General features: G+C 43.6%; 1 protein-coding gene across 1 annotated transcript; it reads right to left on the bottom strand.

The window, feature by feature from the left end:
• Window positions 1-167: 167 nt before the first annotated feature.
• bnip1b (BCL2 interacting protein 1b) lies at window positions 168-9,109 on the bottom strand. The gene is made up of 6 exons (XM_054626442.1): window positions 9,007-9,109; window positions 3,329-3,421; window positions 3,143-3,234; window positions 2,529-2,636; window positions 1,647-1,765; window positions 168-1,467 (listed from the first exon to the last, which is right to left on the bottom strand). Exons 1-6 carry the CDS (start codon window positions 9,088-9,090, stop codon window positions 1,271-1,273), a joined length of 693 nt encoding a protein of 230 aa, XP_054482417.1. The 5' UTR covers window positions 9,091-9,109; the 3' UTR covers window positions 168-1,270.
• Window positions 9,110-14,253: the final 5,144 nt, after the last annotated feature.

Below are 14,253 nucleotides of genomic sequence, written 5' to 3'. Positions count from 1 at the left end.
TTTTGTATTTATGAGTATTGTTTTAGAATGCACCGTAAAGTAGACATGCTATCAAACATCAGTGTTCAGTCTGCAGGAAGGAAAGCACTCTTTGGTTATGGCGTTATAAAAAATGTATTTTTGATGCTCTACTTGACTCACAATTCATACAGACCACAAGTTTCAAAGCTAGTTTTGTAACTTTTTATTTAAAATAATTAAAAAATACATGTGTACTCATTTTGATTGAAATTAAATAAACTACAATTATGTCACTTGACAGAGAAAAGTGTGTTAGTCAGTCAGACCTGTTTTTTTTAACGATAAAACATCTCTGATGTTGGTAAATTTTGTGTATCCTGCCATCTAGTGGCACATCTGTGTTTATGCTTCACTCCAATGTATTCAACTTTATTCTAACAAGCATTGTTCAACATTCACTACGTCTCTAACTTAATGTGGCAGATTACTTTTTACGGGTTAAGTAAGTCATCAGATTTCTAAATCAGTTGTCTAGACGTCAGAAAGAAGGAAGTCGATAACTGCAACAATGGCGTCTTTGGGATAGCCGTCCAGAGCAGATAAACATATTCCTTCAATGTTGAACACACTCACAGATAGTAATTTGACAAAAAGTAAACACAGTGAGATTTGTTGTATACTATGGCTTTGACCCTTTTTAGTGCCAGATAAAGTACTAAGGCCTCAGAATGCTTCAAAGTGCTTTTCTAAATCAGTCACATCAGAAGTGCAGAGGTGTAAATTTGACAGAATTTGAACTTCTCTCAATGCTGTTCCACTGCTGACGCTTTTCATGCAACACTGTCACAGCCTCTGAGGAGAAGACTACCGGAGAGTTTGCACCCTTATCTTTATTTGTATAAATCGCCGCTTAAAGACGAGAAGTCACTAAAAAGCCATAGCTCTTGTGATGTGGGAAGAAGGAGGAGGCTATGACAGCTGGCTTTGAGTGTGGCTATTGGCAAGAGGTATACAAACTTTTGCCTTTAGACATGGTTAAACAGTACACACATTTTTGAAGCATGCTGAGGCTTTAACCCTATGACTGTTGCATGAAACTAATACCAATTTAAGTTCACCCTTTATACCCATTTTAATATCTCACAGATTGCATATTGTTAAGCTAAAAATAAATGTTCCCTTGACACTTGTCTCTATGTTCAAAAGGTCCAGTCTTAGTACTGCTTCCAACTCTGCACGTAGTCCATACCTAACTTTCTGCTGAGTGAAATAAAAGCCTGCAGACTGGTTGAGATCTTTAGCCAGGCAGCTAAATGAAAGGGAAGAGACGTTTCTTAAGGATGTAGAGGATGGTGGCGAAGAAGAGGGCCAGAGCCAGGAAGATGAGCAGCTTGTCTGTCAGCTCCCGCCGGTTGTATTTGAGGATCAGTTTCCTCCCCAGGTGAATGGTTCCTGTCATGCTTTTAAACTCCTCGTTGGTTTCCTGTACTGTCCTTGAGGAAGTGGCTGTTTGAGGAGGAGGAGAAGTATAAAAGGGTTAAGGGGGAAGATGTTGTGTTAGTTAATATTGATGAGAGATAGAAACAAAAAAGGACTTTCAACATTTTGTAAATTGGATTTACCTTTTGTACACAAACCATAACCCTGACAAAGTAAAACACATGGACAAAGAGTGTTGTTTTTACCCAGTGTGCCGATAGTGTCCTCGCTCTGCTTCACCTGTTCAGCCATCATCCTGCTCATAGACATCAGACTCTCCGTGATGTTGCTACTGGTTTCTACTAGGCCTTCTTTGGTCACCTTCCTGATATAAAAACACAAACAAATGGGGTCAAATCACTGTCCATATCTGCAACACAAATGCGCTCCACACTCACACACGTGTGTGTGTGTGTCAAGAGGTTCCACACGCTCAACTCAAAAGATTCTCCCACGCAAATTACTTTTGGGAGCGCTTTCACAGAATATCTCTGCTCTTTCACCTGCTCGGCATGGAGTGTGTTTTGACAAACAATTTTCTTCATCATTAGAAAGAATTGTCTTTTCATGATCTGTAATGGGCTGCACGGTGGTGTAGTGGTTAGCACTGTCGCCTCACAGCAAGAGGGGCCAGGGTTCAATTCCCGGGCTGGACAACCTTCTGTGTGGAGTTTGCACGTTCTCCCTGTGTCAGCGTGGGTTCTCTCCGGGTTCTCCGGCTTCCTCCCACAGTCCAAAGACATGCAGCTTAGGTGCATTGAAGACTCTAAATTGCCCGTAGTTGTGGATGTGAGTGTGAATGGTTGTTTGTCTCTATATGTCAGCCCTGCGACAGACTGGCGACCTGTACAGGGTGTACCCTGCCTTCGCCCATTGACAGCTGAGATCGGCTCCAGCACCCCTGCGACCCTTAACTGGATAAGCAGGTTACGGAAAATGGATGGATGGATGGATGATCTGTAATTTCCCTCAATTACTTATATCATGGATACAATTACAGTCAGAGAGAGCTGGAGAGTCTGTCTGTTAGAAGAAACACTTTTTAACATAATTTGTAGTTCTTTCCAAAAAGTCACTTGATTACTGACCTTTGTCTGGTGCTCTGGTTTTCTACTCCACGCAGCAGCTCGTCCTTCTCCGTGTGGTCTATGGCTAGTTTACAGGCCAGGTTAGCTTTCCTCCACGCTGTCTGGTTACTGGAATCCACAGGAAAAAAATAACACAAAAAATAACCTTCAGGACTTCAGTTTATGTTACAGATTTCTTCATCTCAACTAGTCTGTGTGTTTAAATCTTTTTTGTGTCCATGCTGTTTAAACTCATCAATACTAAATGTAATACCTGCCTCTTGAACTACTATTAGATCCAGGTATGAATGTATTGTAATTTTTTGAAGGGTAGACACCTAGAATGTGAACTACTCCAAAAAGCACTGTGAACACGATAAATGAGAGCTTCCCATTTACCTTACTAATACCAATCTTTATGGCCTCTTTCCAACCTACTTCAGGAGACAGAGGCACCACCAAACCTGATGCAGAGAGGGGTTACACCCAAGCATGATAGCTCATTGTGATGGGTTGTGTGAGAGTGAAATATAAATGGATTCACTCACTAAAACACTTGACTGGACGCTGGCTTTTAAGAAGGATTGATGACGTCAATTAAGTCAGTGATTCAGGGGGAAAATGAGTTCACACACCTCAGCATTTGCTTTCGCTGGCTCTCTGTCTCTGCCTGGATGGCCAGTCTGTCCGTCTCTCTGTCCTGCTCTCTGGCCATCTGCTCCAGATCCTGACAACAGCAGACCACGTCAAATAAAACAGTTTGGATAACAAGCAAGAAATCTGTCAGACGCAAACGGTACACATGTGATGTGAGGCCTGACCTGTATTCTGAGTCTGAGCTTGTTGAACTTCTCTTTGACCTGAGAGTTGAGCTCCATGAGAGTTGACTGAGGTCCAGGGCAATCCCTGATGTCCTGGAGGCAACACAAACACACAAACAAACAAAATTGCATGGTATGTATTCATGATTATATAACATTGATCATAATCTAGCCTTAAGTCTGTAAGAGTAAAACTAACACGGAAACAGAAATACTCACAACTATATGATATAATGAATTTTCTTTTGGAAATACAGCTTGACTTAAATCATTCTGTTCCTTAAATAAAATGCATTTTATTATAGGTTTAAATTAGCCTGGTGGTGTACCATAATCACATACAGATGTACTGAATTTAATTTTGTTTATAAAATTAAATAAAGGGAAGCACCAATCACACACCAAAAGCAATGCTCTATTCTAATATTTGTTTTATATAAGCTCAAACATTTTTGTCATTGATCCTGTAAATCAAAGCAACAAAAAAAACCCAGTGATGATTTATTGATTTTACTTATATTATTGTGGCAGTGGGCGTGGTCTGCGCTCAGCTGCAGGGGAGAGAGGTGTGGGAGTGGTTCATGGGAACAGTGCCGTGGTGAGTTCAATCATGACAGCTGTAATGTGGTGCTAATTAGGCTGAAGCTACTTAAGCAGGAGCAGACGGGAGTTCGGGAGAGGAACAGTCACACACGCAGAACGAGGACTGAGACGGGAGCGTGAAGCCATCAGAGTGGTGGCGTTCCGGGAACGTTGGACCGAGTGCGCCCGAGAAGCCGGGCAGCGAAGCGGAGCGCACGACGGTCCGCATTTTGTGTTGTATTTTGGATGAAATAAATATACCTTTGTTAAACCTACCCACTGAAGCCGTATCTGTGTTGGGGAGAACCTACGGTAGTCGAGAGTCGGCTACACTGGCGCCTGAACAGGGACCTCAACACGGTGATGACGGAGCAGCAGACACAGCCGGTGGCGGCGTTGGCCCAGATGCTGGGGGAGATCGCGGCCATGCACCAGCAACAGACGGAGGTGAACCGGCGGCAGATGGAGGCACTCCACAGCCAGGCGGAGATGCAGACCCGGGTCCTGGAGAGCCTGCTGTCCCGGTCGGGGGCGGCGGCTCCACCCCCTCCGTCACCGCTCAGGGCATCGCGCTCCACAAGATGTCCGCGGAAGACGACCCACAGACCTTCCTAGAGATGTTCGAGGGGACGGCGGCGGCGTGCGGGTGGCATGCGGCGGCGGCGTGGTCCGTGCGCCTGCTCCCCTTGCTGTCAGGGGAGGCCCAAACTGCGGCGCTCGGCCTGCCAGCGTCCTCGCGGGGAAATTTCCAGGACATAAAAAAGCCGTCCTTGATAGGACGGGTTTCTCCCCGAGGACCACCGTCGCCGGTTCCGGGGCACGAAATGGACACCCACTGACCGTCCTTTCGTGTATGCCCAGAAGCTGAGGGACGCAGCTAACAGGTGGCTACAGCCAGGGGAGTCTGATGGTGAGCAGAAGATGCTGGAGAGGATCGTTACTGAACAGTTTGCGGAGGGCCTCCCGACTGGGACGTCGGAATGGGTGCGGTGCCACCGACCTGGGGACTTGGGGGCGGCCATTATCCTCGCGGAGGATCACCTCGCCGTCCAACCCCGGGGACAGGGAGCAGAGGGGTGGACATCAGCGCCTGTCCGACCGACTCCTGCTCCTCGCAGGAAGTTCCTCACCTCAGCCTCCCTCCATCGCCCCCCCACAAGCTCATGCACTTCAACCTCGCAATAACCCTCCCTCTGTTTCCTCCCATCGCCAGGCTCCAGGCGCTGTTCCCAACCCACAGGGGGCCCCTCAGGCGTCAGAGCAGGAGTGTTGGAGGTGTGGGCAGCCCGGTCACTTCCGCAGAGAATGTCCACTGATGGAGGTCGGCCAGGTGATCCGGGTTGCCGGCCCGCCAGCACCCTCCTCCGGTCCGGGGGGGACATACAGCGTTCCGGTAAGGATTCAAGGGGGTGTACACCAGGCTATGGTGGACTCGGGCTGTACACAGTCCATGGTCCACCAGAACTTGGTTCGGCCCGGGGCGTTGGTAGAGGCAAAGTGGGTGGAGATAAGGTGTGTGCATGGGGATGTTCACAGATATCCTGTTGTGTCAGTCGAAATTAAACACAGGGGCAAAACGCATAGAATTAGGGCTGCGGTTAGCTCCGCCTTGCACACCCACTGATTTTAGGCACGGATTGGTCTGGGTTCCATACGTTAGTGGGGCAATGTGTGGGTGTGCGATCGCGACCGGCAGGGACATGTGGGATGTGTGCTGTGCTCAGTGGTGATGCGAGGTTGTCCGACGCTGCTGAAGGGGAGTGTATTTCGGGAACCTGCGGGGCCCCTTGTGAGGGCACCACCGGTTCCCAAAATACACTCCATGGAAGATTTTCCACTGGAGCAGTCTCGTGACAATACTCTACGCTTTGCCTTCGACCAAGTGATACAAATTGATGGTCACATGGTACACCCTGACACACCACCGACATACCCACACTTTTCATTGGTTAGGGATAGACTGTATAGAGTGAGTCGTGACACTCAGACTGGTGAAGATATTACCCAATTGTTGGTGCCGGAAAGCCGTCGGGAAATGGTTTTCCGGGCGGCTCATTATAACCCAATGGCTGGTCACATGGGGTATGACAAAACACTAGACCGGATAATGGCCCGATTCTATTGGCCTGGGATTCGGGGAGTGGTGCGCCGTTGGTGTGCCTCTTGCCCTGAATGCCAACTGGTAAACCTACCGGCCATCCCAAGAGCTCCATTGCGCCCATTGCCACTAATTGAGGTCCCGTTTGAGCGCATTGGCATGGACCTCATCGGGCCATTTCACCGGAGCACTCGAGGATATCGCTTTGTGTTAGTTCTGGTGGACTACGCAACGCGATATCCTGAAGCGGTGCCGCTGCGCACTATCTCTGCAAAGAGTGTTGCGCAGGCACTGTTTCAGGTCATCTCCCGAGTTGGAATCCCGAAAGAGATTCTGACCGACCAGGGCACCTCGTTTATGTCACGCACATTAAGGGAACTATACGGTTTATTGGGCGTCAAGGCAATTCGGACTAGTGTTTACCACCCACAGACCGATGGCCTTGTTGAGCGCCTGAATAAAACCTTGAAGTCCATGATCCGTAAGTTCATACACGATGATGTCGGAAATTGGGATAAGTGGCTTGACCCTCTGTTGTTTGCAGTGCGGGAGGTGCCCCAGGCCTCCACAGGATTTTCTCCCTTTGAGCTGCTGTTTGGCAGAAAACCACGTGGGGTTCTGGACCTAGTTAAGGAAAACTGGGAGGAGGGTCCGAGCCCAAGCAAAAACGAGATTCAATACGTCCTGGACCTGAGAGCAAAACTCCACACACTGGGGCAATGTTCACGGGAGAATTTGCTCAGGGCCCAGGAGCGTCAACAACGCCTGTACAACAGAGGGGCTAGGCTGAGACAATTTGCACCGGGAGATAAAGTACTTGTATTACTTCCCTCTTCCAGCTCCAAACTGCTCGCTAAGTGGCAAGGGCCCTTTGTGGTCACACAGCGAGTGGGCGATGTAGACTATGAGGTTGTGCGTTCTGACAGGGGAGGGGCAACACAAATTTACCACCTCAACCTCCTCAAAGCATGGAGAGAGGCAGAGCCTGTTTCTCTGGTGACTACCGTGAAAGAGAGGGATGAGTTGGGGCCTGAGGTGCCAAATTCCACCAATCCAGCCTCGCTCCGTTGTGAAGACCATCTCACTCAGTCCCAGAGAGCAGATGTGGCTGCGTTGCAGCAGCGCTTTGCTGATGTGTTCTCCCCTCTGCCAGGACGCACCAACCTTATACAACACCATGTTGAAACTCGCCCAGGCGTGACAGTACGATCACGGCCTTATCGGTTGCCTCAACACAAAAGAAAGGTAGTTCAGAAAGAATTGGAAGCTATGCTGGAGATGGGGGTAATAGAAGAGTCCAATAGTGCCTGGTGTAGCCCCATCGTTCTGGTTGTCAAGAAGGATGGGTCTATACGGTTCTGTGTGGACTACCGCAAGGTGAATGACGAGTCACGGTTTGATGCCTATCCAATGCCCCGGGTCGATGCCCTGCGTTACTACCTCCTGGGACGCCCATTCACCCTCTATTCGGACCATGCCCCTCTACAGTGGCTCCACCGCATGAAGGATGCCAACGCCCGGATCACTCGGTGGTATCTGGCGTTGCAGCCTTTTAAATTCAAAGTGGTCCATAGGCCGGGGGTGCAGATGGCTGTGGCAGACTTCCTTTCCCGCTCACAGGTGGGGGGGGAGTAGGCTAGGCTGGACGGCTCCCCGGCCTAAGTCGGGCGGTGGAGGTGTGTGGCAGTGGGCGTGGTCTGCGCTCAGCTGCAGGGGAGAGAGGTGTGGGAGTGGTTCATGGGAACAGTGCCGTGGTGAGTTCAATCATGACAGCTGTAATGTGGTGCTAATTAGGCTGAAGCTACTTAAGCAGGAGCAGACGGGAGTTCGGGAGAGGAACAGTCACACACGCAGAACGAGGACTGAGACGGGAGCGTGAAGCCATCAGAGTGGTGGCGTTCCGGGAACGTTGGACCGAGTGCGCCCGAGAAGCGAAGCGGAGCGCACGACGGTCCGCATTTTGTGTTGTATTTTGGATGAAATAAATATACCTTTGTTAAACCTACCCACTGAAGCCGTATCTGTGTTGGGGAGAACCTACGGTAGTCGAGAGTCGGCTACAATTATTTAAATGGATTATTAATCTAAAGCATATTTTATGTTGTGTAAAGATTTTCAAATAACATGTTATAATAATATTAAGGCTGCAATTCTTTATGGATTTATCTGTAGATGTATCTTCTTTCTTGTTTAATCAATTAATCGTTTCGTCTACAAAATAATATAAAATTGAAATAAATAAAAATGCTCACCACAAAAAAAAGCCCAGGCTTTCTTAACAGTTTGTTTGTCTGACCAAAACACAAGATACTCACTCTAACGACACTATAACAAGAAGTCTAAGAAAACAAGGAAATATTGACAATTGAAAAGCTGACTGAATGCCAATAATTAATTATCTTGCTTCCCAATTGTTCATGCTGTATTATATATTTAAATCTAAAAACATACATAAAATGGGGTTTGCATTGAATCTCTAACTTTAAGTAACTGGGTGTACATTTTGTGGTTACAAGGGTAAATACAAAGTCACTTTAGTAACGTTCATTGTTTGGTCAACACGTGTGGTGTGATGCCTTAAAACAGATCAGCTTTTAACACCCATTTGTCAACTAATTATAACTTATATAGGTTAACTCCCCATTGACACGTCGGCTAACGCTAGCTGGTTTCAAGATAACGTCAGACATTAAACCGAGGGAGCATAACTGTTAACAGTGAGTGACAGGAATAATAATAATAATAATAATAATAATAATAATAATAATAATAATAATAATAATAATAATAATAACACCAATGGACCGACACTCGTTGTTCCTCTTTCTACTACTGGGCCTCTTTTTACCGTCTTTACCTGATTAACTGTTAGCTAACATTAGCTTCACTGTTTTTGTTAGCTAACGGTGAGAGCAGTCTGTCGACGTGTTGACGATGCCTTCGGGGACATGTCTGATTAAAACGACGAACAGACAAACCACACTTTGTCAGTTCTTACCTGAACGATAGCCTTAATTTCTAGGTCATATTTTATAATTTCTTGTCCGCAAATTCGGACGTGGACATCCGCGGAAGACGCCATATTTGTTTTTGTACGGCAAGCTGGAAGCCCAAAAGATAACGCGCTCTGCTAAAGTGGAATAAATAGTTTTTACGGTTCTCCTGTCACAGTGTTTATATTAAAACAGCTGTGTGGTCAATAAATAACGTATTTTGTTAACATATAACATAGACTTATCAACGAATTAGTGATGTAAGAAAATATAAGTTTACCTCTAATTAACCAATACCATGGCTTATGTACTGTTTTATAGGAATTCAAGCAAAATAAATAAAAATTTGTCCTGAAACGTGAGAAATGTGTAACCTACTTTGTTAGTGTTATGATCTCGGAATTATTTTGTCTTTATATTTTGTAGCCGTTTTGTATGGCTTCACCATTACATTGCATGAAAATACACTGGATGTCTTGCGCAAAAACTCAAAATATTACCCTCCCAAATAAATGTGGCACAGTTATCCATCCTGGCAGCCATACTGTATTTGGTTTGTTCAATCTGTTGGTTTTATGTAATGTCCCAGAAACCCAAACCAACAGCAAATTAAACCTACTAACAGGTATTGCCTAAAACTCTGAACTAGCTTATCCCTCTGTGCCACAGATGTCTACTCGTTGAGCCACAGCATTAGACTGAGCTACCTGTTCTTTCATTATGATAAAGGTTGGCACTGAAGTTTATGGTAGGTCAATCCCACATACACCGTCCTAATGTCATAAATACTTAGGAGAGCACCAAATTATACAAAAGCATATTTCCCTTCTTTAAGTACCACCTGCTTAGAAAAGTAATTTTAGGAAATTAATGAGCCTTTTCTAGAAACCAAACTATACGTTTGTGACCCATTATTAAAGAGTAACATCTTCAGTAGAAACAAATAGACTTGAGCCTGAAATCTCCAACAGTCATACAATAATAATAATAATAATAATAATAAGTATTTTGGCCCTGTATTTTTTCCCCTTCCATATATTATCTCGCTAGAGTGGACATATGCATACGTTAAACATTTATATACAGGAATAAGAGAACCTGTGATGCTGTTTTTTTGCTTATGCTATTAAAATCAGTCTGTACACTTGGCTCTTCATCTCAGTCATCCTTAACCCCATGTTCACAGTTACATGTACCAATTAAACACACAAGATTTAAGATCGGGTGCTAATGGTTTTATTATTTTGATATTGAAAATCAATAAACGTAATCAGACTATTGTGGTTACAAGCAGAGCTGAGGTACCAACTCCCCGCTGATACAACAGAGAAATAATGGTTTAAAAAATAAGAAAGAAAAATAGAGAGGCACAATAACACAACAGAGACTCCGGGCAGCTGTCCGCAGGATGTCAAGCAGCCAGAGACAAAACTGTCAGAAGCTCTGAAACAGAATGAGTTGTTACAGTACAAACCAAAAAAAAAATGTTTTTATATTTCCATGCCTGTGCATAAAGCCACTCACTGTGCCTCCAAGAAACAAAAACAACAATGTAAAACAAAAGAAAAAGTTAGATAAAACAAAGGTAAAAACCCCGCACAACATTTATTACACAACATAAATATAACAACTGTCAAGATATTGTATTCGAACAGGCATATATGTGAACTACAAATATAGACGTCATTGCTAAAGAGAGGATCAAGTTAGTTTCAGCAGGATACACTTTCTGCAGGTTTTGCTTGTTAAAGAAATTATAATCACCAAGAGATCTATTATAGAGCACTTAGCAATGGAGTACAGCCTTCCTACTGAGACTGGGGAGAGGAACACACACACAGGACTAACTACAGAAAGATCCCATGCTGTTGATCTAGTCAAATAAGTTACCATACAAGACCAGAAGCATCATAACAATGGCATGTAGCTGTGGAGCTTAGAATGATCGATACTTCCCACATCCTCTACATGGACTTGTATGGATTTTTACTACAAAATCATTTACTGTCTGTATGATTAACAAAATTGAAAGAAAAAGAAAAAAAAGAAACAGAACATATGCTTTAGGATAAATATTTCCTGTTTGTTAAATGTCTCTCTCTCCATGCATTTTGGCAAATCTTGGTAGTAGATGTAAATCACTGAAGTGTTGCATGATGACATGTGTAGATATGGAAAGAGGGGTTGTTTATATTATCAAGGATGGGTTGTTGTCGTTTGCTTCAATAAGATCAGTCTGCAGAACAGGAAATTACTCCCCTCCCCCAATCATTCATTGCAGGGGAGGATGAGGGGTCTCTGCCCACCAGCCTTTAGTGGCCCCTGGCTAACATCAGGAGCTCCCTGACAAGACAACTGCAAACCAAAGCCCTTCTAAAAAAAGCACCCAGAAGGGGACAAAACATCTCTGACGCAGTGGTGAAGTTTTCCCAGAAAACTGATCAGATGTTTAATTTTTTCCCCACCAAAGTCAGAGAGAGCAGGCGAGCCGACTCCAACCTGAGCTTCAAGGCTGTGGAGCACCCGAACCTCGGTCCCAAGTCATGACTAAAGAAGAGTTGTGTGAAGGAGAGGGTCTCTCTGTTGACTCTGTGAGTCTGGATTAGGGCTCTACCGCACCCATCTTACCGCCTCAAACCTTCAATGACAGAACGCTTCATGAGCTTCACAGACAACGCTTAATCAAAGTCACAATGAAACTGCAGCTCTGAAAGCATTTGCTTCCTTTAACTGGCTTTAGGGCAGAACATAATGCAAGAAAGTAGGAAGTCATAGGAAACTGAAGGCAAGGAAGGCAATGACTGAAACCACGATGTGTGGTATTTTAATGTAATTATACAAATAATTCTGATGACATATTGTAAGTTTTGTGGCAGTCTGTTTGTTATTAATATCAGACCCTGTTTGCACTGAGCCAACACATGTTTCCCAAATGCCATTTGTTGCGAAAACGATGTGCGCCACACAAACATTAAAGAAAATTACTATATTTCTTGTTCATCTTCCCGTTTGTTTGCAACGCTGCCAATAACTGCAGTCGCCATTGGTTGCCTGGCAACCTCACAGTGACAACAGGACTACGGGAAGTCACTACCCCTCGCCAAGAAATAGTCCGGCACATATTCCCTGTTAAAATGGTTTCTATTTTTGTACGGATTAAACAAACGAGATATAACATGTTAACCAGTGAGCTTTAGAGGTGCTGACTGGTGAATGTTTGGGTCATGTAAACGATAATAGCATCTGTTGCAAAAGGAGTAAACATTTGGAAACAATTAGCAAAATAAAATGCTAATTATTTGATATTGTTCATTTGAATTGTCTTAAAAGTCAATTTTAAGATGATTTATTGGATTTATATCATTTGTATTATCTCTGTTGTCAACCTAAATTGCAATCTGATGTTTCTATTCAAGCACTCTTTACTGTCTAATTAAACATTAATGAATTAATGATATACTATAAGTACATCTAATAACATTTTTATGTTAAGATACAAGACAATTCATTAAGTAATATTATGTTGTGTTCAGTAAAAAGTTCAGTTCAGTAAAAAAAATAAAACTGGTTTCATTGTGACTTTGATTCATGTCTATGAACTACATGTTAAGTCTGTGACTCCTGGTAAAGCCTGCTTCAGTGGAAAGTCTAGTTTCAACAAATTATCTCCTTACATGTTAATTTACAGGACGAAATAAATATCAAAGTAATGGTATGAACACTGTGATCGGGAAAAATAAGCAACAAAATATAATTTAGGAAAATAAATTCTAACATGCAACATTTGACAGAGTCAGAGCATAAATATCATACCATAATATTAATTTAAAAAAAAAAAAAAAAAGGTTTAAACATACAAGCAGGACAGCGCCATATAAAGATACAACATTCATATTCTTTCTGGATCCTGACAACAAGTCTACCTCTGTATCCAAACAAAAGTCTAACAGGAAATAGCACATCAGGAAAAGCTCAACCAGACACTCACGTCTGTCTGTCTGTATGATCCTGCTGAGGAAGACTAGTCTACATTCATCAGCAAAGCAGCAGCAGCAGAGTTATACCTCGCTATGTCAGCATACAGCAGTGCAGCAGTCAGAAACACAAGACTGACGAGAGTCATCGACAGAAGGAATAATATGGCTAAAACGGCTTTTTAACACAGCCATGTTAGCACCCAGCCACTGACAGATTAGCACCACAGTTTACCTCCATGCTCAGTTTGTCGCTTCATTCGCAACCTGCGACTCAGTGCCAACACTGACTTTAAGGAGGGTCTGGCACTTTATAATAGCAAAGTTAAGAAACGGAAAGTTTTGTTTTATGCTTTTTTTTGTTTTGTTTTTCTCGAAAAAGGTCTCAAGAGGCGGCAACACGGTGCTCCATGTCAAACCCACACAAGAAGAAGAATGCAATTAAATTGACAAGGGAAAAAGCAGGCCCAAGTCTCCCTCTGCCTCAAACACAGTGGAAGTTTGCTCTTCTCTAGACGGACACACCAGCGGTGATAGCAGCAGCAGCCAATACAGAAAACACAATAACGTGGCATAGTGGGCAGAGAAAGAGTTAAAAACGGAACCAGGTTTCCCAAAACAACTTCAATTTAGAGTTTACATTTATTCATATTATATATTTAGTTCCTCTTCTGTTATACGTTAAAAGGTCAATCCTATGTAGACACGACAAAGAGCATATCTGCTGTTTAAGGCTGATTATTATACAAAATGTATTGATTTGGGATTGAAATTAAGTTTTCAGTAAATTTTTGAACTTCAAGTTTAGGTTTTGGGAAACCCAGCCCCTTGTATCTGTAGGGAATCCCCTCCAGACTGACATAAGGTGCAGATTTGTGTTCTCATATATTTGATTAAGGCACCTGGTTCAGCAGGCATCATATTCAAAAACCAAGTGCAAGGTGAGTAACACTGTTGGTCTTTTGACTGTTTTAGGAAAAAGTGTGAAAAAAAAAACCAGGGTGTGTAGTAATAATATACTGGAATTGTGTCATAGACACTCTAAACCAAAAACGTAAATCTCTTTGTGCTCATTCAATAGCAGCAAGTATGAAATCATTCGATTGAGATTTCAATAACAATGGAGACACTTTCCATTGAATGGCCAAATTGTATCCCGATCCACAAAGAATTCCAGACATTACTTGATTCTCTCAGTGCTATGCAGGAAATCAGCATGCAGAAACATCATTCCTACAGCATTTTGTTTGTCACTGAGTACATTTCTGTATGTATCTT

Source organism: Anoplopoma fimbria, chromosome 24 (assembly GCF_027596085.1).
Source record: "Anoplopoma fimbria isolate UVic2021 breed Golden Eagle Sablefish chromosome 24, Afim_UVic_2022, whole genome shotgun sequence".
Taxonomy (NCBI): domain Eukaryota; kingdom Metazoa; phylum Chordata; class Actinopteri; order Perciformes; family Anoplopomatidae; genus Anoplopoma; species Anoplopoma fimbria.
This window is presented reverse-complemented; position numbering and strand designations above follow the sequence as displayed.

Coding starts and splice junctions, on each gene's coding strand:
- bnip1b (XM_054626442.1), bottom strand. CDS start 9,090: ATGGCGTCTTCCGCGGATGTCCACGTCCGAATTTGCGGACAAGAAATT. Junction 2,637..3,142: donor CAGCGAAAGCAAATGCTGAG/GTGTGTGAACTC, acceptor TGTGGATTCCAG/TAACCAGACAGCGTGGAGGA. Junction 1,468..1,646: donor GGACACTATCGGCACACTGG/GTAAAAACAACA, acceptor CTCCTCAAACAG/CCACTTCCTCAAGGACAGTA.